At 36.9% G+C, this 26,836-nt stretch overlaps 1 protein-coding gene across 4 annotated transcripts in view; it reads right to left on the reverse strand.

Moving 5' to 3' along the window:
• LOC127426426 (A disintegrin and metalloproteinase with thrombospondin motifs 9-like) overlaps positions 1–26,141 on the reverse strand; it is a 78,916-nt gene extending 52,775 nt beyond the window's left edge. For 3 of the 4 annotated variants that reach the window (XM_051673225.1, XM_051673224.1, XM_051673223.1), the window contains exons 1-19: positions 25,831–26,141; positions 25,138–25,520; positions 23,005–23,164; positions 15,898–16,187; positions 15,245–15,328; positions 14,128–14,252; positions 13,687–13,727; positions 13,420–13,525; positions 11,125–11,271; positions 10,645–10,786; positions 10,235–10,336; positions 7,889–8,034; positions 7,347–7,528; positions 5,767–5,903; positions 2,983–3,100; positions 2,663–2,758; positions 1,521–1,687; positions 1,275–1,404; positions 450–576 (exon numbers count right to left, since the gene is read on the reverse strand). In XM_051673225.1, the coding sequence (XP_051529185.1) occupies positions 450–576; positions 1,275–1,404; positions 1,521–1,687; positions 2,663–2,758; positions 2,983–3,100; positions 5,767–5,903; positions 7,347–7,528; positions 7,889–8,034; positions 10,235–10,336; positions 10,645–10,786; positions 11,125–11,271; positions 13,420–13,525; positions 13,687–13,727; positions 14,128–14,252; positions 15,245–15,328; positions 15,898–16,187; positions 23,005–23,164; positions 25,138–25,520; positions 25,831–25,930 (2,783 nt within the window). In that variant the 5' untranslated portion in view covers positions 25,931–26,141. The remainder of the gene's footprint in view (positions 1–449; positions 577–1,274; positions 1,405–1,520; positions 1,688–2,662; positions 2,759–2,982; positions 3,101–5,766; positions 5,904–7,346; positions 7,529–7,888; positions 8,035–10,234; positions 10,337–10,644; positions 10,787–11,124; positions 11,272–13,419; positions 13,526–13,686; positions 13,728–14,127; positions 14,253–15,244; positions 15,329–15,897; positions 16,188–23,004; positions 23,165–25,137; positions 25,521–25,830) is intronic. The other variant, XM_051673226.1, reaches the window with a different exon arrangement.
• Positions 26,142–26,836: the final 695 nt, after the last annotated feature.

Here is a 26,836-nt window from a genome sequence, read left to right on the forward strand (position 1 = left end):
ACATCGACACAACGTTGAGTGAGTGACAGATAGGGAACGACTTGGTCACTATTGTAACCTCCATTACCTGATGGAGGGAACGAGACGTTGAGCTCCTGCCACAACACTGAACTACCCGCTGAAATGGCCTGGACACTGTCTCGGCTCCTCAGCACAAACCTGAATGAGTGGTTGCAAGCCGTCTCCTTTTATACCCGTATGTCCGGGGGAGTGGCATGCAAATTCCACTCGCCAATTCTCATTGGCCATTGGTGTTTGGGGCTCCCAACTTCGACCCCTAGTGTCACTATATCGACACAACATCTTGTTCCCTCCATCAGGGATACCGGAGGTTACAATAGTAACCAAGACATTTCATTACAAAAAAATAAAAAAATAAGAAACACTGTAAAATAAGAAACACAGAAAATGGAATTTAATATGCATTTAAAATTAATATGCATTTGTACCTAAGTTCACAGTCTGTGTTGCATGCCTCAGTAATAACAGTTGGTTTTGGAGAACCATGGCATCGCTGATCAGACACCATCACTCTATCTGACTCGCGACTGCACGTGATTTTCCTCTTGCGCTCTCCTAAAAAAAAGGAAGAAAGAAAGAAAGTGAGAAAGAAAGGAAGAAAGAGAAAAAGAGAAAGAAAGAAAATGAAAGAAAGAGAAAGAAAGAAATAAGGAAAGGAAGAAGAAAGAGATAAAGAAAGAAAATAAAATACAGAAGAGAACAAAAGACAGAAAGAGAACAAATGAAGAAAGAGAAAAAGAAAGACAGACAGAAAGAAAATGAAAGAAAGAAAGAGAACAAAAGAAAGAAAAAAGAAATAAGGAAGAAGAGATGAGAAGAAATACAGAAGGAAAGAGAACAAAAGAGAGAGAACAAATGAAGAGAAAAAGAAGGAAGAAAGAAAAAGAAAGACAGAAAGAAAGAAGAGAACAAAAGAAAGAAAGAAAAGAGAACAAAAGAAGACAGAAAGAAAGAAAGAAAGAAAGAAAGAAAGAAAGAATGAGAATTTGCCCATAGCATTCTTCACTACAACCACAAAGAAATCTGAAAGACAAACTGGACAGGCTGCTCCCAATGACCCCAAGCCCCCAATAACATCATACATCTGGTTCAAACTCACCTTTCTTGAAAACATTTTACTATATATATATATATATATATATATATATATATATATATATATATATATATATATATATATATATATACAGTATTTATATACATATATTTATTTATTTATTTATTTATTTTTATTTTTTCTCTCTCACACCCACCTTGGCATAGAAGATTGCACTCCTGCCACGGGCCATATGCATCCCAAAAATACTGCTGAGGTTTGTCCTCTATGGGAAAGTTGTAGGAATACCTGACGTCAGGGTTATAGAGGTTACCTACAGAAAGCACCTAGTTTGAAAATATTATAATTAGACAAAAAAAAAAAAAAAATATGTCAAGTGAATATTATCTGAGATTTTACAGTGCAAAAAGCACAACAGAAGAATTTTATAAAGCCATCTTACCTGGACAACAATCTCCTCCTCTATACGGTCAGTGCAGTTAATTCTCTCAATCACATGGTCAGAGCCACTGTACTCTATAACAGCATTCCCCACTCTGACTTCCCTTTTAAACATACTGACCACAAAATCTCCATTGAGTAAATATTCTCCACGACTGCTGGACAAGGCTGCAAAGAAAGAAAACAACATGCATACTTTAATTTCTCTATGTGCAAGCTCAAAAGGAAACAGAAAAATATATATAATATACTTTCAGACATGCCGCAGGATAAACAATTGGAGTAGCACCCATTTGTTTTAAACAAAAAATTGTCTCCCTACAAGACTTGTAATGACCAAATAAATCAAATGTTTTCATTTACAGTAAGATTTAGCAACAGTCAGGGAAGATAAAGCTAATCAGGGCAAAATAATCCAATATCCTGTGAAGAGGCCATGTCTTGTTCAGCTGAAGTCAGACTGCTTCAAAAATTCACACTAATGCGATTATGTAGCTTATTTCCTGAGTTACTTTTCTCACTACTTCACACATTACACAGCCTAACCACCAGCACACATTCAAACAGACCTTTTCCACAACTTCTACATTCTTGTCTTGGAATAAAACACACATACACAGTAGATAAACATATAAACATACACATATAGCCTACTGTAAATACACAAAGGCATGTGAATAGCAAGCATGGTCTTAAATATCAATAAAGCAAAGACACAAAAAGGTCAGTAATCTGCAGAAAACAGGACTTCCCTTAGGTGTTCAGAGTTCAGAACCATTAACACAAACATGCGTATTAAAACACTTCCAACTTGACTGTAAATCTTACAGTAAATCTGGACAACAAATCCCTTTTTTGACATCATCGTCCTTTAGCAATGACATCACCATGACAAGGCAGGCATTCAAAATTTTAAATCTTGCTTACGATGCATATGAAATAAGGAATTGTTCATAAGTATGACAAATCTTTGTAAATGTAATGTGATGATACAACCTGATAGAATTAATTATATTGTGCCCAACAGATTCCTGAAGGTAAAAACCATTTACATTCTACTTTTCAACTTAACTGACATTGAACTACAGCATGGCAAAATGAGAAATAAGATCAGATATTGTTCAATTTAATGTCTTGCCTCACCGAGGTAGTTATCATCCTCTGGTTTCCCTGAGTAGCTGTGTTGTCTCACATCTATGTTAGTAGCACCACTGGGAATTCGCACCACAACATTATAACCTACACACAAAAGCAGAGATTAAACAATACTGACAGCATGCAATCTGTAAAATATTATTAGAGAGAATGTTTTGTAATATTCTTGCTATGTTGTAATGTTCTTGCTCATTTTGTAATTAAATTGAATCTGGAACTGAACTGAGCCTAACTTGAACTAAACTGAAATGAACAGACCTTATATGATTGTGTTATAACAGGCCATAAACTCAAGCTGTGTCACCTACCATAATGCACTATGTTAAATGTTCCCGCCACAGTCTTGCACGATGAGTTATCCCCACCACACACCCCACACTTATCTCTCCTAGCCTTAGAGTTCAACACGTGGTCACATCCTGCTTGCTGCAGAAACCAAAAAGAAAGAGGAAAGAGTCTTTTAAAAATAAGGAGCTATGACTACAAATCTTTCTACATAATATATTTATATAACTTAGAAATGGCTTTACGAAGTATAGGAATATTGCTTCAAAATGCAGATTTTGAAGATGCAGAATAATAATTAAAGGAATAGTTAACTAAAAAATTAAAATTCTGTTATCATTTACTCACCTTCATGTCGTACCAAACCCATATGGTGTTCTTTTGTGGAAAAGTTCTGCTGCTCTCTCTTTTCCTTGCAATAACAATGAATGGGATGGAGCTTTCAAGCTTTAAAAAGGATGCAAAATCACCATTAAAGTATCATAATAGTAGTCTTTACGACTCGTGCGCTATATTTTAAGTGTTCTGAAATCATACGATATTCTTTTGTGAGAAATAGACTGAAATGTAAGTTGTTATTCATTGATAATCTTTACCTCAAGTGACTTATTAAAGGGAAATTTCAGTTTCAATACGAGTTAAGTTTAATCGACAGCATTTGTGGCATAGTATTGATTGCCACAAAAATATATTTTAACTTGCCTCTCCTTTTGTTTAAAAAAAGCAATAATCTGGGTTCCAGTGAGGCATTTACAATGGAAGTATATGGGGGCCAATCCGTAAACATTAAAATACTCACTATTTCAAAAGTATAGCCACAAGACATAAACTATATGCATGTTAACATGATTTAAGTGTGATAAAATCGCTTGCTAACCTTTTCTGTGTGAAGTTATAGCCAATTTTACAACTTGTTTGCCATCATAATGTAATGTCAACAAACCCTAAAATGACTGTAATAATGACGATTTTAAACAACTTTCCAGCTCAAATAATACATGACTTTTAACAGAAGAATAAAATGTAAGTGATTTTTTATTAAATTATAAGCTTCACATTTCTGACTTTAAACCCTCAAAAAATTTGCCCCATTCACTTCCATTGTAAGTGTCACCGTAACTTCAATTTTTGCATTTTTGAAAGAAAAGGACGGATGAGTCAAAATCGATTGAACTTAACTTGTATTGAACCCGGAATATTCCTTTAACTCGAAAACCACTACAACCTGATCAATGAGTGAGCAAGGGTGAATTTAGGATTCAGATTAAGATTTTTAGTAAATAATGACTTAAATTTTGGCTTGTTTCACACACAAATAAATGACTTCTGAAGATTTGTAATATAGTGTATGAGTCATGTGGACCACTTTTATGATACTTTCATGGTGCTTTTGTGTCTTTTTAGAAACTTCCAGTCCCCATCCATTGTAATTTACCCTTCGCTAAGCTCTGCCCCCCTTGGTTACCGTAGCTTGCTCTGACAAGCTTTGCAGAACTTCCCATAGGAATGAACGGCAAATTTTTTGGCAAAATATTCGTATAAATGAAATTTATAGTATTCTTACACGGGCTAGAATGAAGAGTGACAATGTAAAGCATATTTATCTGACTTTTTTGTAAAATAAATTGTTAAATTACACAGTAATTTGACTGAAAATGGTGGAGACTGTGAATCAGAATCGAGACAAATGATTATCACAGTCACCTGAAAAGAGAAAAACATAATTTCATGGCGGTTACACACCTGATAATATAAGTGTAAGTGAACAGAACTGCTCATAACATCTCATAACACACTCACTCTGATGCTGTGAACTCTTTATTTGCAATCGCTTTTATTAAGACCTGAATCAATACATAAATGAATTAAAGGTGCTGTAAGTGATTTTTTTATGGAAAGGTATGCAAAAGTTTTTCCTACTCCCTGAAAAATATTAATGAAATAAGTGTCCTGAGATATCTCACCAATCTCTGTGACAGCTGTAGACTTTGTAAACAGCAAACAAAAATGTGTCCGCGTTCCGCGGACAATGACGCTTTCTGCCTGTCAATCATTTTGCGCATTTTCGTAGTATTGTAGTTGCAGTGAATTATTGAGGCATAATGCATTTTTATGCCATGCTGTTCATAACAGTTGTCAGTTGAGGGTGCTATACTGCACTTGTTGTTTTTAACAAACATTTCTGCTCTCAATAAAGCTTATTTTAGTATCTTTGATGTGCAGGGTTTTGGAAAGAGGGGGCATAGCTAATCCAACAGCTCAGTCTCGTGGAAGTAGAACGGCTGAAATCGCGTACAGCACCTTTAATGTTAAGTTATTAGCTTTCATTTACCTTGGAGCAAATGCAGGTGTCCTTTCAGATGTTATACATGATCATTTGGGAATGAGGGCTGACACAGTTTAATCCATAGCATGCTCTTCTTGAGATTTAATTAAAGATTTTTTTAAAAGAAAGAAAACAAACAGTGTGTATCTTCTCTAGGTACCTTGTGTCATTATTACAAATGGCCCAGCAACAATGTTTTTTACATTTCATGGATCATTTAAAATTCTGCTTAAAACTAATCCCGTAGACGCTCCTTGAAAAAAGCAAACACTTGTCAGAGAAATGGCGCACGGCAACAGTTGCTAAGATAGGATTGGTCAGAAACACTTTTAGGGCGGGGCTTAGCAAAGGATCAAATGGATGAAAAGAGTTAACAGTACATTCTTAAAAATGTTTCCTTTTGTGTTCCATGGAAGAGAGAAAGTCATGAGTTTGGAACAACATGAGATGACACAAACATATACATACACAAAACACCCACCCTACACAGGCCCTGCACACAGATGTCGTTGGTGTCTGGCCCACATTGCGTGCCATCAATAACTCTGTCCCTGAGTTGGTAGTAGGCTGTGCTGCCTGCCACACGACAGAAGAGCTTACAGCGATCCTTCATGAGAACTACAGTGCACAGAGCAGTGAGAGAATTAATACTGTTTTGACTTTAGCTTTCCAAAAGAATGACTGAATTACTGATTTTTGGCAGAAATGTTATAGGGGTGGCACAAACTACAGGCAGTTATATACTGGTTTTACAACAATGTTCAAGAGATTGACTCTACAAGGGCATCCTCAGTAAACACTCCAGACTTCACCTTACATTAGAACAGAATGTATAAACTGCAGTGATAGTTGATGAGACAGTCCATCAAAAGGGATTCGTTACATATTACACCACAGGCCATCAGAGTAGAGACCCCCCCCCAATTAAAAAAAGACTCCAATTATAATAAACAATGCTGTATATGTTTACAAACTTATTATAAATAGAATTTAAAAAAAATAATTTTGGTTCTGTTCACTAAACCTCCATCCAAAAAGTCTTATTTTATTCCACTAGAGGGCAGCAAGTACTAGAAAAAATAATTTTTCCTCTATCACCTTCCTTCACAAAATGCCGATCTGAAATGTAGGTGGTGCTCAAACGCATTTTAGCCCTCACTGATGTGCTCGTCCATAGACATTCAGACTAATTTTCAGTTCTTGCACCACCCCCGTTGTTTCATCGAATATCTCGGCCTCTGAGTGGACTAGAAGTTCAATCTAGGTGAAATTAGAAAGCTGAGATCCTCCCCATTGCGATGATGTATTATCATCAATAGTCAATAACATATATTTCTGATTATTTTTTTAGCATTCTTTTCCTGCTAGACCGCATATTTTGTTTTGGACATCTAAGATTTAACATTGGGTTATTCACACAAGAAAGCACACAGACAAGTTAAACATTTATTTATTTTTTTCCTGCCTAAGGTAAAAGTAGATATAACGTTTTTAGCTATTTGGGGCTTACAGCAGCAGTGATTTGCACATAAAAGAGATATGTCTTACAGAAATCATATTTCACTTTGTGATTCTTTTGAAAATCTTTTGAACAGCGGTATTAGGGCAACAAAGCAAACTATACAGTCACATTCCTGAGAATGAGAGCTTTCATTTGATATATGATTTGTCCATTTATGTGTTATTTGAAAGACTTTTATTTTCATATTAATAATTCTACCACATTACCTCTAAGTGGCGCTGATTTTCGAAATGAATGTTTTCAGGCCTTATTTTGTTATTTTATGTCATATAAATGCAGAATTGTAAAGTTCAGATTCTAAACTTTCAAACGATACCACACATGCCTGATTAATGTATCCGGAGACTTGAACAGTTTAAGAGTAAACTTTTTTCACGATATAGCGCCAACTTTTGGATCCGCCAGCGGGTCCTCAAAGTTGAAGAGGTTAATATTTTGATGTATTTATTCATTTATTGACATTATTTATAATGCAACCCATAAATTGATGTGGTATCTGCCACCCTGGAGTAGCGAACCACATGGAGTAAATCACTTACTTCCGCTATACTTTGGCACCCAGCGAACATTTGGAGGTAGACCATTGATGTTGAAGTGCCGTCCATCAAAGCTGGCACACTGTTCCTCCCTGAAGTCTTTGTTTTGCTTGGAGCATGGCTCAGAGTTACAGGAACGGAATTTCATCCTGCGTCCAACACAGTACTTTCCACCATTTCTGGGCCTATAGTATTAAAAAAAGCACACAAAGAAAACCAAACTTAGGCCTTAAAAAGAGAATAAATTCACATTAGAAGACATTAGAAACCTTATTAGGAAGTCATACTCCGTTTGCTGATTCCTAGCACAGAATCAGATAATTTGCTGTCCAAATGCAATGTAAATAGATCAAAGCCTGTTGACTACCCACTACGAATGCGGTCTCTTTTGAAGACTATTCTTCATAAAATATGATCTCTGGAATCATCTTGAATAATTTCTTAAAGGCCTGCTTTGCTCCTGTTATTTGTCAAGGTAAACTGAGAAACCTTGTGCTAATTCACAGTCCAGTGAGGATGCTGGACTACAAAAAGTGGAAGCTTACACAGGTCGGTTGCACTCGCGCACAGCAATCTTGATCCCCCCTCCACAGGTCCTTGAGCATGTGCCAAAGGGACTCCACACTCCCCAGGCCCCCTCTAATGGAACTGATTCATGCTCTTTGGGGATGCACAGGCCATGTTTGCAATGCTGAGGTGAGACCAAACAGAGAAAAGTTGAGTTAATAGTGTACGACTCCCTGTTTGTAACACCAATCAGAATGTGAAAGAGTGTTGTATACACACAGATGACATGAAATCTCAAAGTCTCTTTTGTTTCATTCAAAAGACTTGTCAAGCATCTGGTCAGCTGATATGTTTGTCCTACTGCAGCCACTGATATTACATTTAATGTAAAAATTTCAACGGAAAGTTTTAATGAACTGAGAAAGGTTACACTTAATCACGTTAGACTGACATTTTCTTAATTTAAGGACTCTTAAAGCAATAGTTCACCCAAAACTGAAAATTCTGTCATCATTTACTCACTCTCACATCGTTGCAAACCTGTATGACTTTCTTTCTCCAGTGGAACACAAGAGGAGATATTTTGAAGGGTGCTGATGATGCTCTTTTTTTTCATACTACAGTATGAAATTGAATGAAGAATGAGGCTGTCACTTAAAGGCACTAATATTCCACCAAACATCTCCTTTTGTGTTCCACAAATTAAAAAGTAAGACGGGTTTGGAACAACATGCGAATGAGTAAATGATGAGAGCATTTTCCTTTTGGGGTGAACACTCCTCAATGCAAAAAACTCTATGGAGTGAAGTCAAAACATGAAAAATCAAGTTTTATTATACATTGTTGAAAACTGTATTATGACATACAGAGAAAAAAACAGGCAACCTTGTGTGTGGCATAAAGCTTGTGTTTAGTGATGCGTCGAAGCCCTGACGTGAGTCATGTGAAAGGGACTTTAGTCTTATCAAAAATATATTTGATGTTGATAGGAACAACACTGTTACTATTCAAGTTTGACTTTGGCTTGATCTGGAAAACATTTAAAAACAGAGATTGGAGCAAAAACAAGGCAATATATCAATGAGGAAGAGTCAGACTGTGGGTGAGGAAGTGATTTGGTTGCTGTTTGGTGGACATATGTGTTTACAGTTACACTGAAGAATCTGTTTTTCATGCATGTTGCAACTGCACCTCAAAGTTAAGCAAAGTTATATGCAAAAGGCTTTAGAGTTACACAGATTTCCTCTTTAAATAATACCAAATCTGTCCAAACAAATGAGGGGATTTGTGTCAAGAGCAAAACTGTGGCACATAACAAACAGACGTGTATGACTGCACAATTAAAGGGATAGTCTCATCATTTACTCACCCTCATGCCATCCCAGATGTGTATGACTTTCTTTTTTCTGCTGAACACAAAGACCTTTAGAAAAATATTTCAGTTCTGTAGGTTCATACAATGCAAGTGAATGGTGGCCAGAACTTTGAAAAGCATATAAAGGCAGCCTAAAAGTAATCCATATGACTACAATGGTTAAATCAATATCTTCAAAAGCGATATGATAAATGTGGGTAAGAAAATTTCCACTTTCACTTTCTCTTCCAAATTCTTCTTCTTTTGTTTTTGGTGATTTGCATTCTTCGTGCATATCGCCACCTACTGGGCAGGGAGGAGAATTTATAGTAAGAATAGACTTAAATATTGATCTGTTTCTCACCCACACATACCATATAGCTTCTGAAGATATGGATTTAACCACTGGATTAAATGTCTTTGCTGTTTTTATATGGTTTTTGGACATTCAAAGTTCTATCCACCATTCACTTGCATTGTATGAACCTACAGAGCTGAAATATTCTTCTAAAAATCTTTATTTGTGTTCAGCAGAAAAAAGAAAGTCATAGACATCTGGGATGGCATGAGGGTGATTGAATGACAAGAGAATTTACATTTTGGGGTAAACCATCCCTTTACTTTGCTGCAGTAATACATCCATCCATCCATCTTCTATAGCCACTTGTCCTATGCAGGGTTGTGGGAAGTGCTGGAGCTTATCCCAGCTGTCTCGGTCCGAAGGCAGGGAAAAACCCTGACAGGCGGCCAGTCCATCACAGGGCAACACACACAGACATAAACATTCACACCTATGGGCAATTTAGGGCCTCCAATTAACTTAACCTGCATGTCTTTATTTTTTGGACTGTGGGGGAAACCAGAGCACCCAGAGGAAACCCACACGAACACGGGGAGAACATGCGAACTCCACATAGAATCCCAAACCCAGGACCTTCTTGCAGTGAGGCGACAGCGCTACCCACTTAGCCACCATTGCAGTAATAAATGATTTTGCAAATGTTTCAATTTTATTTTCTGAAGTGCTTGCCTTTCCCGGAGAGCACTCTGTCCCATCAGCCCAGGGCATGTGTTGTGTTCGGCAGCCTTGCTGGGCTCCTGGACTGGTACACCACAATCTCCGACACTGCATCTGGATAACATCCAAAAAGGACTGTTAACTTGAACAACCCTTAAACATTCACTCATGCTCATACGCACATAAAAAAGTTGGTACTGATGCCTGTTTTTCAGGCGTGTAATGTTTTACATGCTTTAAATGTCACTGGCCAATACTAACAAGCTCCACTTCACATAACCAAAACATAGATTGATGGTCTTTTAATCAGAAACATGTCCATAAGTGATGTTGGACAGCAGACTGTAACATTACACTGTAAAAGAGTACTGAACAGACGTCCATGTCAGTATGTTGTGTAATTTCCTGAGGGATCTTCTCACCATATATGGGCACACCTGTGTCCCGGACCCAAAAATCAATTCACACTGTTTATTGACGCTGTATATCTGTCCAGGCAACTGCTGGGACAAACTGTATGGCTTTGAAATCGGCTCATCGAGCAGGCACTCACCATACCCTGTGCTAATGAGAAATGATCAAAAAATATATATAAATTTGACAAGAAGGAAAGCAAAACAAACAAGAGATAAACAACAAACATTTTCTTAGTGGGTAACAGAAGACGTTCTTTATGCTAGAAAAAATATCTGTTCTGTGTGCTAAGGATTAAGTCATTTCCATCACAATTGACAATGTTTAGAGGATAAAACAAATAGTGGCCAACAATAGCAAGTGATCATTAGGTAAGGCTGAAATTAAGATTCCTAAGACCTTGACTATCGTTGGGCTGAATACGAGCCTACATCGCAGACTTTACTAACATCCTGTAACCATAATGAAGTGTAAAGGGGTTTACATACTCAAGGAACTCTGTGATGTATTTCCGACTACATTTGGACCACATCCAAGGATTGGTGTAGTAGTTGAGTGTCGGAGCCATCACATGTTCCTGGTTCTTAACTCCATCCTCCTTACATTTGTTACTGTCATCGTGAGGCATGTTGAACCTGAGGGCATAATTTAAAACACACACACAGAACAAGACACAGTATGATGAGCAGTTTCAGGACACATCACTTTTATCCACACAGTGTCTGCATAAGATTAGCCAAAAGCAGGTTTTTTACCCAATGAAAAAATGAGCCTATAGTGAGGACTAGTGATAGTCCAATACAATGGCCAGGCCGATTAATCAGGCAATTTTTGACCAGTTGCATTATTGACCACACTGCTCTCTAGATATTGGCATCAATGCTGGCCATTAAAAAACTCATATCAGTCAACCACTAGTAAGGATAGTAATGAACACATGTGCAGCAGAACATATCAGACTCTGCAACGGCAATAGGGGAGAGAGGGGTACCATAGAGAAATGAGAATTATAACCTTCTAGAGAAATTTAGAGCTGTAGTTGAAAACTCATATAAGACTGCATTAAAACTAAACATATGACCTATTTCTGCTGAGATGAACAGAAGTCCTTGAGAAGTTGCATATCAAGCACAGACAGACACACTGTTATCTAGCTGTACAAAAGCCAATTGCATCTTCCCAAAACATACCAAAATCCTGTCACCTCACAGACAGAAACATAACTGTGAATAAAAAAACTGGAAAAATGGAAGGGGCAGAGCAACCTGAAAGCTGGTGGACCTTGAAAAGACTAGTCTGAACTATAAATTGTGTGCAGATTCAGACTAAAACTGTAAAAAAAAAAAATAAAAATTAAACAAAAAGCTGTAAAAAAAAAATGCTTACTTTTCACAGACATTACGGAACTGGAGTTAATGAGGTCTCTCTCACATCAAAAAATTGCAATACAACAAAATAAATGATTTAAAGATGGTTTCATTCATGGATAATAATATAAAATCCGCTCAAGGAAAGTCCATAAGACAAATAACATTTATATGCAGAAGTCCGGGAGTACAGGGAAAACCTAAACAACGTAATACAGTGGCTACATAAAGTATTTAAACACTTAAGCTACAAATGTATTATGGCATTAGATGCAGTTAAGCAATTATTAAGCCAAATAACATTTATTTTTAAGAAACACAGCACAAGCACACTTTCAAGCACAACCTATCACAGAAAGAATTTTAAGTTTTAAAGAAATATTCCGGGTTCAATACAAGTTAAGATCAATCAACAGCATTTACGCCATTAAACTTATTAATTTCGACTTGTCCCTCCTTTTCTTTAAAAAAGCAAAAATCATGGTTACAGTGAGGCACTAACATTGGAAGAGTATGGGGCCAATCAGTAAACATTAAAATACTCACTGTTTCAAAAGTATAGCCACAAGACGTAAACAATATGCGTGTTTACATGATTTTAGTGTGATAAAATCGCTTACTAACATTTTCTGTGAAAATGTATATCTAATTTTACAACTTTGTTGCCATGCAAGTGAATGAGTACCAAAATTTTGAAGCTCCGAAAGGACATAATGGCAGCATAAAATTAATCCATATGACTTCAGTGGATAAATCTATGTCTTCAGAAGGGATAAGATAGGTGTGGGTGAGAAACAGATTAATATTTATGTCCTTTTTTACTGTCAATCTCCACTTTCACTTACACATTCTTCTTTTGCTTTTGGCGATTCGCATTCTTCATGCATATCGCCATCTACTGGGCAGGGAATTTATAGTAAAAAAGGACTTAAATATTGATCTGTTTCTCACCCACACCTATCATTTTCCTTCTGAAGATATAGATTTAACCACTGGAGACTTATGGATCACTTTTATGCTGCCTTTATGTGCATTTTGAAGCTTCAAAATTTTGGTACCCATACTGGACCTAGAGAGCAGAGGTATTCTTTTAAAATTTTCATTTGAGCTCAGCAGAAGAAAGTCATCCAGATCTGGGATAGCATGATAGTGAGTAAATGATGAGAGAATTCTCATTTTTGGGTGAGCTATCCCTTTAAGACAACTTTTTAAGTCCAATTTTATGGACACTGACTTTATACATTCCTTAAAAATAAGCATGGGACCTGTTGGTTGAAAGTAACTGCAAAAGTTAGTTCTGAAAAAAAGGTCTTGAATCGTTTGTTTGCATTTATTTTGTTAATATCTACTGCAATTACAGTCACTTTTCATTTTAATGTGTGGTTTAAGTATCCAAATACTTCAGAGGGTACTCACACATGGCCAAGCTCATGAGCGATGGTGAAAGCTGTACTGAGTCCATTATCCTCATTTATACTGCAACTTCTGTATGGATCACAAACCGTACCCAACTCAGCAAGACCTGAGAGTACATGAAAGAACACTGTTATTACATTTAAAAATGAAGGCATCATTTTAATCATAAGTGTCCATCAACACCATCCACATCATAATTGTCATCTTCAATAGGACCATAATCAGAGTCATGATTTTAACAACCCTTTTTACACAAACATGATTTACCTAAAGTGTCGCACTTGTCCCGCGCTCGACAGATGTCCTGCCTAAAGAAAGAATAGGACATGCTTTATGAATTTAAGCAGTATCTGGATACCATTTCATCTTACGTTTATGCCTATGCTATAAACTTACTTTATATCTATGCAAAAACCCTACATTGCTGACCTTGAAAACTTTGAACCCAAGATGCAGTTTTAGCATCATAAATAATTACTCATCCTTTCATTTTAAATGTTGTTTTATACATTTGTTGTACAGTTCTGCCCTACATTTAGGTAACTTGTGTCCACAGTAAGTATAATGTACATGTGTTGCCAGGTAAATGGCATTGAAATCATGTCACAGAGAGAAGACACAGAACATTATGCAGTTAAACTTTTTTCTATTTTTTTTTTTCCATTAAAACACCTGTGAACAATAAGGCTGGGTAAAGAAAAATCTTACCTTGTGATAAGGATGGCGGTGTCGTGATGTGAATGGTGGTTGTCATCTGGATTGTTCTGACTCTGCTGCCATATGCAGAAGTTTTTCAAAGTGGACTGTGCATTGAAAGAGATAGTGGGACCATCCTGGAGAAAAACAGAGACATAGAAGATACTGTTACATATGAATACATTTTCTCATATGGAAAAAAAAGCAAAAATCTGGGTTACATGGCTACCACCCCTGGAGTTCGCTAGTTCACTAGTTCGAATCCCAGGGTGTGCTGAGTGACTCCAGTCAGGTCTCCTAAGCAACCAAATTGGCCTGGTTGCTAGGGAGGGTAGAGTCACATGGGGTAACCTCCTCGTGGTCGCTATAATGTGGTTCGTTCTCGGTGGAGCGCGTGGTGAGTTGAGCGTGGATGCCATGGTGGATGGCGTGAAGCCTCCACACGTGCTATGTCTCCGTGGCAACGCGCTCAACAAGCCACGTGATAAGATGCGCAGGTTGACGGTCACAGACGCGGAGGCAGCTGGGATTCATCCTCCGCCACCTGGATTGAGGCGAATCGCTACGCAACCACGAGGACTTAAAAAGCACATTGGGAATTGGGCATTCCAAATTGGGTGAAAAAAAAATTATAAATCTGGGTTACAGTGAGGCACTTACAATTGAAGTGAATGGGGCCAGTCCGTAAACGTTAAAATACTCACTGTTTCAAAAGTATTGCCACAAAATGTAAACAATGCGTGTTTAACTTGCTAACCTTTTCTGTGTAAAGTTATATTCAATTTTACAACTTTGTTGCCATGACGACGAAAGCCGTAAACACTAAAACTCTAAAACTACCGTACAAATGATGATTTAAACAACTTTACAGCCCAAAAAAACATTTGCTTTAACAGAAGAATTAATGTAAGTGCTTTTATAAAATGATAAGCTTCACATTTCTGTTTAAACTCTCCAAAAATTGGACCCATTCACTTCCACTGTAAGTGCCTCACTGTCAAAATAAATTTTAGTGGTATTCAACATTATACCACAAATGCTGTCGATTAAACTTAACTTGTATTGTACCCGGAATGTTCCTTTAAAATATACAGTATAGCCAACATACACAAGTGAAAAGAAAGCTTACCAGCTCATTTTTTATAATGACCAATTTCACAATAACAATGTTAATCAGATTTCCGATGCTGGGATCCTTATAGATGGAGGAAACCTGAGTGAGAGAATACAGACAATTGGAATTAATTTTCATACACATATTTGAACAAACTCCTTATTCCAGTAAGATCTGTTTTCATTCTTGTTCATCAAGGAGTGTAATGGAAGACAGGGCACCATTGATGAAGAACATTTTTCTAACTCAAAATGTCTTTTTTGGGTTTTTGATAACTCCAATAAATGCAGACCTCTTCAATCTCTGTTATGAAGTAGTGTTGAACACGTGACATTAGCCTCAGCTGTTAAAAAATTTTTTTGCTTGGCCATAGAGAGCTGGCATGTGCTGCCAGATCCTGCTGAGAATACAGCCTTTGCCAAGATCAAAATATAGGTCAACTAACCTCCCTTTGAGTTCCAACTAAAAAGCATCTGAAGCATGCCATCTATGCGACATACCTGATCTTCTTTGTTTTATATTCACATTCATCAAATCTGTCAGACAAATTCACCCCATGCTGATGATCTGACATGTAAGAGCAATATATCTGCTCACCAGAGCAGACCTAAAGCAGAGGCCACAGGCCCATAAAAGCAAAGGACTATCGTTTACTGGGCGGCACTTACGACTGACATCAGGGTAAGAATATAATGCTGGAGGCTGCTGCCATGATGTTCCACCATTTTGCTGTCTGCCACAACCATGACTTCAACAAAACGGGGGTAGGAGAGGAAACGCTTTGATCTCCGATGTGGCTTGGAGTAACTGCTTTCATTAGCAGAGCTGTGCTTGTTTTCTGTGGAGGGGAAGGGGGCAGAGAAGAGTCTGGAATTAAGAGTCTCCAGGTCAGACAGCATGCTTGAGGGCGACTGTCTCTTCAGCTTGTTCCTATGTTTGCTGTGTGGCTCTATATGTCCTGCAATGGAGATGCAAGGAAAACAATGCATGTTAATTATTATGGTTTAAGGGATAGTTCACCCAAAACTGAAAATTATCTCATAATTTACTCATCCTCATGCAATCCCAGATGTGTAAGACTTTCTTTCTTCTGCTGAACACAAACAAAGATTTTGAGAAGAATATCTGAGCTCTGTAGGTCCACTCAATGCAGGTGATTGGTGGCCAGAACTTTAAAGATCCAAAAAGCACATAAAGGCAGCATTAAAATAATCCACACTAATCAAGTTGTTCATACCATATCTTCAAAAGCGATATGATAAATGTGGGTGAGAATTACTATAAATTCTCCTCCCTGCCCAGTAGGTGGAGACATGCATAAAGAATGTGAAATGTCAAAAACAAAAAAGACAAAAAAGAATGTGAAAGTGAAAGTGGAGATCTATTGTAAAACATGACAAATACTGATCTCATCCACACCTATCATATCACTTCTGAAGATATAGATTTAACCACTGGAGTCATATGGATTACTTTTATGCTGCCTTTATATGCTTTTTGGACCTTCAAAGTTCTAGCCTCCATTCACTTGCATTGTGAGGACCTACAGAGATGAGATATTTTTCTAAAAATCTTAGTTTGTGTTCAACAAAAGAAAGTCATACATATTTTGGATGGCATGAGGGTGAGTAAATCATGAGAGATTTTCATTTTTGGGTGAACTATTCCTTTAAGCAATTCTATGATATAAACTGCTCTTTATAAATGAATAGGCGACTAGCAATCTAATGGATCGATCATCTAACAAATAAGACCATGTGGACTACTATATCCTTTACAGTATCACAAAGTGAGGTCCAGTATTAACAAGCAAGTAATTATGAATCCAAAGTTAGAGAGTTAGCAGGGTTTATTGTGATCTATATAAGATGAAAAACTGCATTGTAGGGAGAGTTGACTCTCTATCTCATTAAGTTCATGAATGATGGAGGTGGAGTTAAGACTCATCACTAGAATGAATGAATTTCTAAACATATAAAGCTTGTATTACTTTGCCACAATGCAGTTCACCATGTGGCTTTCATGGTATTGAGCCTCTTGAGTTTCCTTATCTTCAAGCCACAGGAAGTGCAAGAGTCAACAGGATTTTGTGGCAGTAAACTAAGATCGGAGTGATACCTAGAACTTCCAGAATTATTTTTCCTGTTCCACTGACATCTACTCAATGATATTCAGTTGAAAATAGCACAGGATGTATTGTAAAACATACCATGGATAGAACTATTAATATATATATATATATATATATATATATATATATATATATATATATATATAGTTGAAGACAGAAGTTTTCATACACCTTAGCCAAATACATTTAAACTCAGTTTTTCACAATTCCTGACATTTAATCATAGAAAACTTCCCTTGTCTTAGGTCAGTTAGGATCACTACTTTATTTTAAGAAGGTGAAATGTCAGAATAATAGCAGTGAGAATGATTTATTTCATCACATTCCCAGTGGGTCAGAAGTTTACATACACTTTGTTAACATTTGGTAGCATTGCCTTTAAATTGTTTAACTTGGGTCAAACGTTTTGGGTAGCCTTCCACAAGCTTCTCAAAATAAGTTGCTGGAATTTTGGCCCATTCCTCCAGACAGAACTGGTGTAACTGAGTCAGGTTTGTAGGCCTCCTTGCTCGCACACGCTTTTTCAGTTCTGCCCACAAATTTTCTATCGTTTTGAGGTCAGGGCTTTGTGATGGCCACTCCTGTACCTTAACTTTGTTGTCCTTAAGCCATTTTGCCACAACTTTGGAGGTATGCTTGGGGTCATTGTCCATTTGGAAGACCCATTTGCGACCAAACTTTAACTTCCTGGCTGATTTCTTGAGATGTTCCTTAAATATATCCACATAATTTTCTTTCCTCATGATGCCATCTATTTTGTGAAGTGCACCAGTCCCTCCTGCAGTAAAGCACCCCCACAACATGATACTGTCACCCCCATGCTTCACGGTTGGGATGGTGTTCTTCAGCTTGCAAGCCTCACCCTATTTCCTCCAAACGTAACAATGGTCATTATGGCAAAAGAGTTCAGTATTTGTTTCATCAGACCAGAGGACATTTCTCCAGAAAGTAAGATCTTTGTCCCCATGTGCACTTGCAAACTGTAGTCTTTTTTTATGGCAGTTTTAAAGCAGTGGCTTCTTCCTTGCTGAGCACCCTTTCAGGTTATGTTGATATAGGATTAGTTTTACTGTGGATATATATACTTGTCTCCCTGTTTCCTCCAGCATCTTCACAAGGTCCTTTGCTGTAGTTCTGAGATTGATTAGCACTTTTCACTCCAAAATACGTTCATCTCTAGGAGACAGAATGTGTCTCCTTCCTGAGTGGTATGATGGCTGCATGGTCCCATGGTGTTTATACTTGCATATTATTGTTTGTACAGATGAGCATTGTACCTTCAGGCATTTGGAAATTGCTCCCAAGGATGAACCAGACTTGTGGAGGTCCACAATTGTTTTCTGAGGTCTTGGCTGATTTCTTTTGATTTTCCCATGATGTCAAGCAAAGAGGCATTGAGTTTTAAGGTAGGCCTTAAAATACATCCACACCAACTGACACCAATTAGCCTATCAGAAGCTACCTGGCTAATTGCCTAATGTCTTGACATCTTTTTCTGTAATTTTCCAAGCTGCTTAAAGGCACAGTTAACTTAGTATATGTAAACTTCTGACCCACTGGAATTGTGATATAATCAATTAAAAGTGAAACAATCTGTCTGTAAACAATTTTTGGAAAACAACTTGTGTCATGCACAAAGTAGATGTCCTAAACGACTTGCCAAAACAATAGTTTGCTAATTTGAAATCTGTGGAGTGGTTAAAAAATGAATTGTTATGACTTCAACTGTATCTAAACTTCTGTAAGCATTTTCGGAACATGCGCATGTTCAACACACACACATACGCCGCCTGTCAATCAAACAGGGCGCAGCTGTTACTAGATCGCTAGCGAATTATAAATATTTGTGATAACCTAGGCCTGTGTCACTTATTAGAAAGTTCATATTCTTACTCTGCTGCTGAAAATAATCCAGAGTGCGTAATTTTATAATTCGCTAGCGACCTAGTAATAGCTGCAGCCTGTTTGATTGACAGGCGGTGTATGTGTGTGTGCTGAACATGCTCACACTAATGTGCACCTGAACGGTCAAATACATTTTAAAATTCTGCCAAATGCCCATCTTGGTGAGGTATTCATGTAAACACAGAGAGTGATGTCTAAAGTGAATGTAAACAGTGGAGAAAAAAGCGGATTTGTATTAAAATGTCGGACTTGTAAGTATAAATGTAAGCTAATAGACCTGCTGCTGTCTAGTGTGTCATTATAATAATCAAAAAACCAGAACAAGAAAATGAGAAAACACTAACTGCTCTTGACTGGGTAACTTTAGCAGCTTTAAAAAGTATTAATGTATTATAATCATACAGTGAAGACCAGTAGTAGTTTTATGTTGCATTTCATTCTGAATATTTACTTGAATACATGAAACTGCTGTTAAAAACTTTTAAAGCTGTTTAAAAAAGCACTGCATTTTCTTAATTTTTATTTTTGTTCTATTCTTTTTTTATCTATTTCTATTCATTGCTGTTTTTTATTATTTTATTAATGCTTGTTTACTAGTCTTGAATAATTACTTAAGAACTTGAAACCATTCTTCCATAATTAACATATTAGTTAGTGTTATTATTTGTTGTGGTTTGAAGCTGGTATTGAGAATCGTCAAATTTCACAACCGACTACTCAGATATTAGTATTGCGATAATGTATAGCCTTTATTGTACATGGTAGATCTTGCTGCAATAACATGATGAAAAAGTAAATCTCATTCCATAGAAGTGTGAGCACCCCTGCTGTAAAAGATGGCGATGAAGGCTTTCCTTTATTTGACTATCATACATAACATAAAATAATTGTCATATGACAATAGCCTCCTCCCCTACCCAGTGCAGTTTACATTTTTAAACTTAATGTAAGAGAATTAAGTTGACTGCATAGGCACACTATTAGGTTGGGCATCTGTCATAATTTTAGAAAAATATACAACATAAACTTTGGCATGTTACTTGAGCATGTAACTTAAATGTCCCTTTTTTCTCTCTGGACAATTAAATTTTCTACTCGGACAAGTGAATGACCAATTTACTTAACAATGCTTAAAGTTGAGCCCTGTGTATATATATATATATATATATATATATATATATATATATATATATATATATATATATATATATATATAAGGGGTGTAAAGTAATTAAGTAAAAATACTTAAGTATTATACTTAAGTATTATTTTGGGGGATTTGTACTTTACTCAAGTACAATTTAAACTAAATACTTGTACTTTTACTTAATTACATTTCCAAAGAAAAAATAGTACTTTTTACTCCTTACAATTTCATTTAAACTTGAAAAGTACTCATTACATTTTTGCAGATCATTTTCTTTCATCTTACTGGACTGAAGCCACCTTTTCACTGCATCCAACAAACGACAGATAACAGACCAGAGGTCAGTCATTTCAAATGGAGTGCCACTTGGCAGCTGTGTGGAGTTCCGACCATCTGCAGAGGTGGAATTTCAGATCTGATTTGAACTTCAGACACGCTGAAATATTTGTGCGACTAGAGCGTGTGTGACTGCCTGACTGAATGTGATGTCTTCATTCAAAACTATGAGCACGAAGTGAGAAATACAGACGCTTTTTGTTTTTGTTACTTCAACAGATTGGACAGTTATAAAGTCAAAAATTATCATTCACATTGCAAATATATATAAATTATATATATAAACAAAAGGCTTTTGTAATTAAATGTGTACATGTCATTTATTTCTACATTTGCCTTCATATTTAAATCATGTCTATGAATTTCTACACCCTTTTGCTGAATTATTGTTGTTGTTGTTGTTAGGCAGCTATTAATTATAATAATATATATAAAACCAGCAATGATAAAGATAATAATAATGATAATAAAAATAATGGAATATGAGTAAATATTAATTATAGATTTTATTAAATGTAATTTCAACTGTGTGGTGCTAAAAGTGAGTGAAATGTTCTCCCGAACATTTTTAAGGTTAATGCTCTATTGAGGTTTAAATCAACAAAACGACCTCCCTACCCTAAACCTTAAGCCTAAACTTAACCGATAGTGTCAGAAAAAGCAAATGTGAGATGAAAAACAAAATTCACTTCATTTTGTGGTGCTTCTATGACACTTTGGGCTTACGTGTCGACTCGCATGCCATGCTCTTCAGTACTCACACCCCAGTCCTTTACATCATAAGTGCAACGCTCTATCAGTTGAGCTACCACACAATTTGATCTCACTTAAACAAGCTTGTAAATGTAGTTGTTATATAATGAAAATGTTAAAATGAGTTATGTGCTATAGTAAAAGTGTTTATATGACATAAGACAGCATTGTGTGAGGAACAGAGAGAAAAGTAAGTCTTTATGAACTGATAAACTGCTGTATATGTATGCATAGCATGCCTGTTTCAGTCTCAGGTTGGGGGGAGATTTGTTTCACAAGAAGCAAACAGTCAGGGAAATACATCTCCTTATAGTCATATTTAGATGAAAGTAGTACTTACATGCTTAAAACTGTAAAAAAGTGAACAGTGAGTTATGTGTAATGTAATGCCAATCGCAAGGGCAATCATTGGCTTTCATTAATGTTTAAAATAAAACTGCTGTTAGTCTCTCTAAAACAACACTCCATGGACACGTCAGAGAAAGAATAGCCATTATCTAGTAAATTTTAGTTTTTACTCACCAGACTTTTGACGACATGTACGCATAATGCAACTGGAAAATATATTACGCAAACCGGGAAGGGGGCATCTTCACATATTTATAGTATTCATATACGTATATGACTTCACGTGCTATAGTATGTGAGAATGTATTTGATTTTATATTTTGCTTTTCATCATTTAAAAAATTTACAAATTTCACATTCTATCAATTTATATGATGTCATGAAATTGCATTTATAATAATGATAAAAGCTGTTGTCACTGCTGAAAATTTCAAATACATTTTAACACAAAATATTTACAAGGTTAAACCCAAATAATGAAAATGGAATTGCACATATGACATTTAAGTGCTATTATATCAAAGGTACTGTGTAAAAAAAACTATTAGATTTATGGGGCAGGGCTTTGCACAGGATTTTACCAAACCCATATATAGATGCTGCAAAAGCCTATTTGTTAAATTCTTCAATATTTACAGTGTTTGTTGAAGTTAAAATATTTTATAATGTATGACTGCCCCTTTAAATATTTATATATACAATTTTTTTTACACTTACTACATTTTGTTACATCATTTTTACAATTCACAAGTTTTTACATTGAGATTACATTTATATGTATAACAAGCGCTAAAATGGTACTATCTCTTTAAGAGTACCAGCAGTTCCTCAAGCTGGCTGTTTATGGCTGGGCGAATATTGATGAGATAGAAGATGCACGGTTGTTTTTTCCTCATCTGTGCAATGTGTGGTTAGAATTAATGTTTCTTTTTACTTTTTGATCAACTACTGACTGTAAAGGACAGAAAATATATTAAAAGAGATATTTACTAGCCAGTGGCTAATAATGAACATGTTTTAGTTGCATAGCACAAAATTTGGTTAAATATGTGAGTGATTTACTTGCAATGTAAAGGGCTGTCAAAGCTTCCCCAAGAAACTAAATAACTACCCAAAAGTGAGACTTTAGGTGCTCTAAGGTCTCACATCGCTTACCTGAAGTTTCACATGCAGTTGAATCTTCTACAGTCTTTTTTGAGGCATCTTTTCTGTACACAATATGAGGTTTGGTGTGTTCTTCTTCATAGTGTTCACCATTGTAGCTATGAAGGGGCTCTACAAAATACTCCCCTTCCGGTGACCTGAAAGTGCCAAGCTAAAAAAACAACAACAACAACAACAACATTGTTTACAATGGTGCATGGACTGAGGTCTATAGACACATTCAGTGTGTGATTGTAAATTGCCCTTACAACCTCCCACCAAGATTTGATTTATGTACAAATCCTGTACAAAGTGGCTGGGGTTATTACATTATAGAAAACTGCTTTTACATGAATTATTGGTAAACACCTGAGCTGGCCATATATGGGCTATATACTGGCCAGTTAGAAAGCCTTATAAAATATTTCGTGGCGTGCTGTAAAAAACCGGTGCAATAACCTTTAAAGGGATAGTCCACGCAAAAATGTAAATCGTTTGCACACCCTCATGTTGTTCCAAATCTGTACGACTTTCTTTCTTTTGTGGAACACAAAAGAAGATGCTAGTCAGAATGTTAGCCTCAGTCACCATTCACTTTCATTGTGTTGAAAAAAGATGCAATGAAAGTGAGTGGTGACTGAGTCTTTCATTCTGCCTAGCATCTCAATTTCTGTGTTCCATGGAAGACAGAAAGTCTGAAGTGTTTGGAACAGCATGAAAGTGTGAGTGAAGGATGACAGAATGTTAATTTTGGGGTGAACTATCCCTTTAAAGCTCTGTAGGTCCATACAATGCAAGTAAATGGTGACCAACATTTTTAGCCTCTAGAAAGCACATAAAGGCAGCATAAAAGTATAATCCATAAGACTCCAGTAGTTTAATCCATGTATTCTGATAAGATCCAATCAGTTTTGGATGAGAAGAAACCATAATATAACTCCTTTTTCACTATAAATCTTGACATCAGCAGTCTCCTTAGTGATCATGATTTCAAGCTCGATTACACTTCCTAGCACCATCTAGCACCCTACGCATGCATCAAGCACTATGAAGTGTAATCAAGCTTCAGAAGACATGGATTTAACAACTGGAGTCATATGGATTACTTTTATGCTGCATTTATGTGCTTTTTAGGGCTTCAAAGATTTGGTCACCATTCACATGCATTGTACAGAGCTGAGGTATTCTTCTAAAAATCTTCGTTTGTGTTCTGTAGAAAAAAGAAAGTCATACTCATCTGGGACGGGTGAACTATTCCTTTAATAACATGAATAATTATAATGAGTAATTTTTAATTTATTCATTTACCTGTTCAATCTTTGGATTAAAACTAAACTGAAAACTAACAGAAAAAGCGGGTAAGTGGTGTCACAACACCCCACCACGACATTCCACCATATTTCTGTACAGTACAGCTCTTGTGACAGCACATTTCAGAACAATGGACTTCTAAAGTGTCTTGTGAAAAGTTTTAAGAGACAGTCGGCACTGAAACGGAGGTAAGAGAATGCTCTGGGAAGCTAAAGAAGGACCATGGTTTTTATTGAGGGATATAATACTGTATGTCTATCGAAAAACATGTCTATATGTGTCCTTTCCGCCAACATCCAATCACTCGACTTTTGTGAGAAACGATGAGATGTAGTATCTCAGACTCACGTTCCCATCAACAATGACATCTGAGTGCCATACATGGACCTCCGTTGACGTCAGCACACGACTGCCGCTTTCGCCACTGATGGTTGTGCGTCATTAAAGCTAATTTACAGAGCGACATTTTGTATGATTTATGATCTAATGTCACAGAGAGAGAGAGAGAGAGAGAGAGAGAGAGAGAGAGAGAGAGAGAGAGAGAAAACTTCAACCACAAAACCGCGTCTAGAGACACCTGTGTTCTGTTCTATGTAATTGCGCTGCGTCTAGGTTTTTCAGGACGTGTTCGGTGTGAACGGTCCCTCCCGCAATGTTACAACTTGCACCACACACTATATTAAAGTGCGATTGAGCTGCATGTGAAAGTAGCATTTGAGTACATGGACACTACCAAATTAGACTTGGAAGTATTGGAATGCTTACTGCGACTTGTGCTTTTGCATAAAATTCCGATACTGAAAATACAATTTAATACTGATTATTTAAACTCACCAAACCGGAGCAGAGGCTGATTACTGCAGTATGTTCCTGTCCAGCGTTCACGTGTCCTTTGTAAAAGCAGTGCTGATACTCCGTGTTCTCCTCCTCCTTCTCGTCTGAATTACGACCTTCGCTGGATGCTCCGAGTATCGTGACAGTGTAAACAGGCGCAATAAATCCCGACTCGAGAGTAAGGTTCAGGTAATAGTCCTGCCCAAATGCAGATATTTGATAATAGACGTGGGGCGAGGCCCAATGATGAGAGATGTTGCCGGTTATTGGGTCGGTACTCCGCTTTCTCCTTTTGAAGTGCACGGCCGTTGGCAGTTTTTCACCGGCTTCGTTAACTCTGGCCGGAGTTACAGTCTCATACGCGCCAAACTCCGGTAATTTCGCTGTGGACGAGAACAGAGATTGCACATAGTAAAAATGCAGTAAGTGTATTCATGATGATATTACACATTCAATAACGAACTAAAGGTGGGTTAATTCGAAAAGGCTCAAGAATTCAAGACAAATCAGGTGTCTGTTCAGTTGTCATGACTTTTGAAACCATCAGTTAACAAAGTTACTCGCTTGAAGGCTCTTCAAAGAATGGGCTATTGTGGGCTGATCTGAACCAACCAAGCAAAATTCATTCATTCTCCGCGCCTCAAGGTAGAGTTGAACGAGCGACAACTAATGATCGTGGAAAAAAGCTCGTACCTTTCTCTGAATCTCGCGGTCTTTTATTTGATGCTAGTGCATTCATAAAATCAGAGCATACTAATACAAAGCATAGACCCCAATAAAACAGCAGAAACATGATTGTCCACGTTAAGAAGAATGAATGCAAGTAAGCAAGCTCAAAAACAGTATTCCTCTGTCCCTTGAAGCCGCGCTCAGCCGGGATTTTTGCCGTACGGTTGCCACATCCAAAGCTTTTCTCCTTCACTTTATAGACTATATAGTGTCTCTAGCACGCGCTCGGTCAGTGCGGCTCGTCTGAGCTCTCGGTTTGCATGCATAATACTAGAAAGGGGGTCGATGCAACTGTGGTGGTCTTCAGTTTGCTGATAACTTTACCCGAAACTTGGGCGTACTCTAAAGAGACACCCCTCTCTCAGAAAGCCACTCCTGCCATGTGTCGCTGATGTTGCCTGCTGTCTAAACTTCCTTTCAGTATCAATGAACATGTTCTCATGCACACGTACACTATATGCATGTTCAAAGATTGTAAAATTAGACAGCGTTCACATACGCTTTTCGTCGCCTCTCTTTAAACTAAATTCTTAGTCTTTTTGAATCATTTTAAACAGTGTACTCGCATTAATGCACACAACTTTAAGTCATTAAATAATGTGGAATCTTCTAGGCCTACATTTAACCTTGGAGGAGCTTTGTAACTTTGAACATGAACTTTCTATTATGGCAAGGAATTCTGCACACATGAATATCCATTAATAATTAAGTCCAGTGAGGTTTCCCTATAGTAGGCTATTCCTTGTAGGGGTAATACAGTAGTAGTTTTATTAGCTGTATTTGTGGCGTCTAAAATTGTGCCTGTATATCAGATATGTTGTGCAATTATGTGCCTTTACTGTTTTGTTTGCTGGTTATTTTGTCACTGGCATCAACTTGTTAGTGTTTTTGAAAAGCAAGTGTGGCCATGCAGGTTCTCCAAACAATCACCTGATTGGCTAAAACCAAAAGGTTGACTGGTCTTAAGCTC

The sequence above is a fragment of the Myxocyprinus asiaticus genome, chromosome 35 (genome assembly GCF_019703515.2).
Source record: "Myxocyprinus asiaticus isolate MX2 ecotype Aquarium Trade chromosome 35, UBuf_Myxa_2, whole genome shotgun sequence".
NCBI lineage: Eukaryota > Metazoa > Chordata > Actinopteri > Cypriniformes > Catostomidae > Myxocyprinus > Myxocyprinus asiaticus.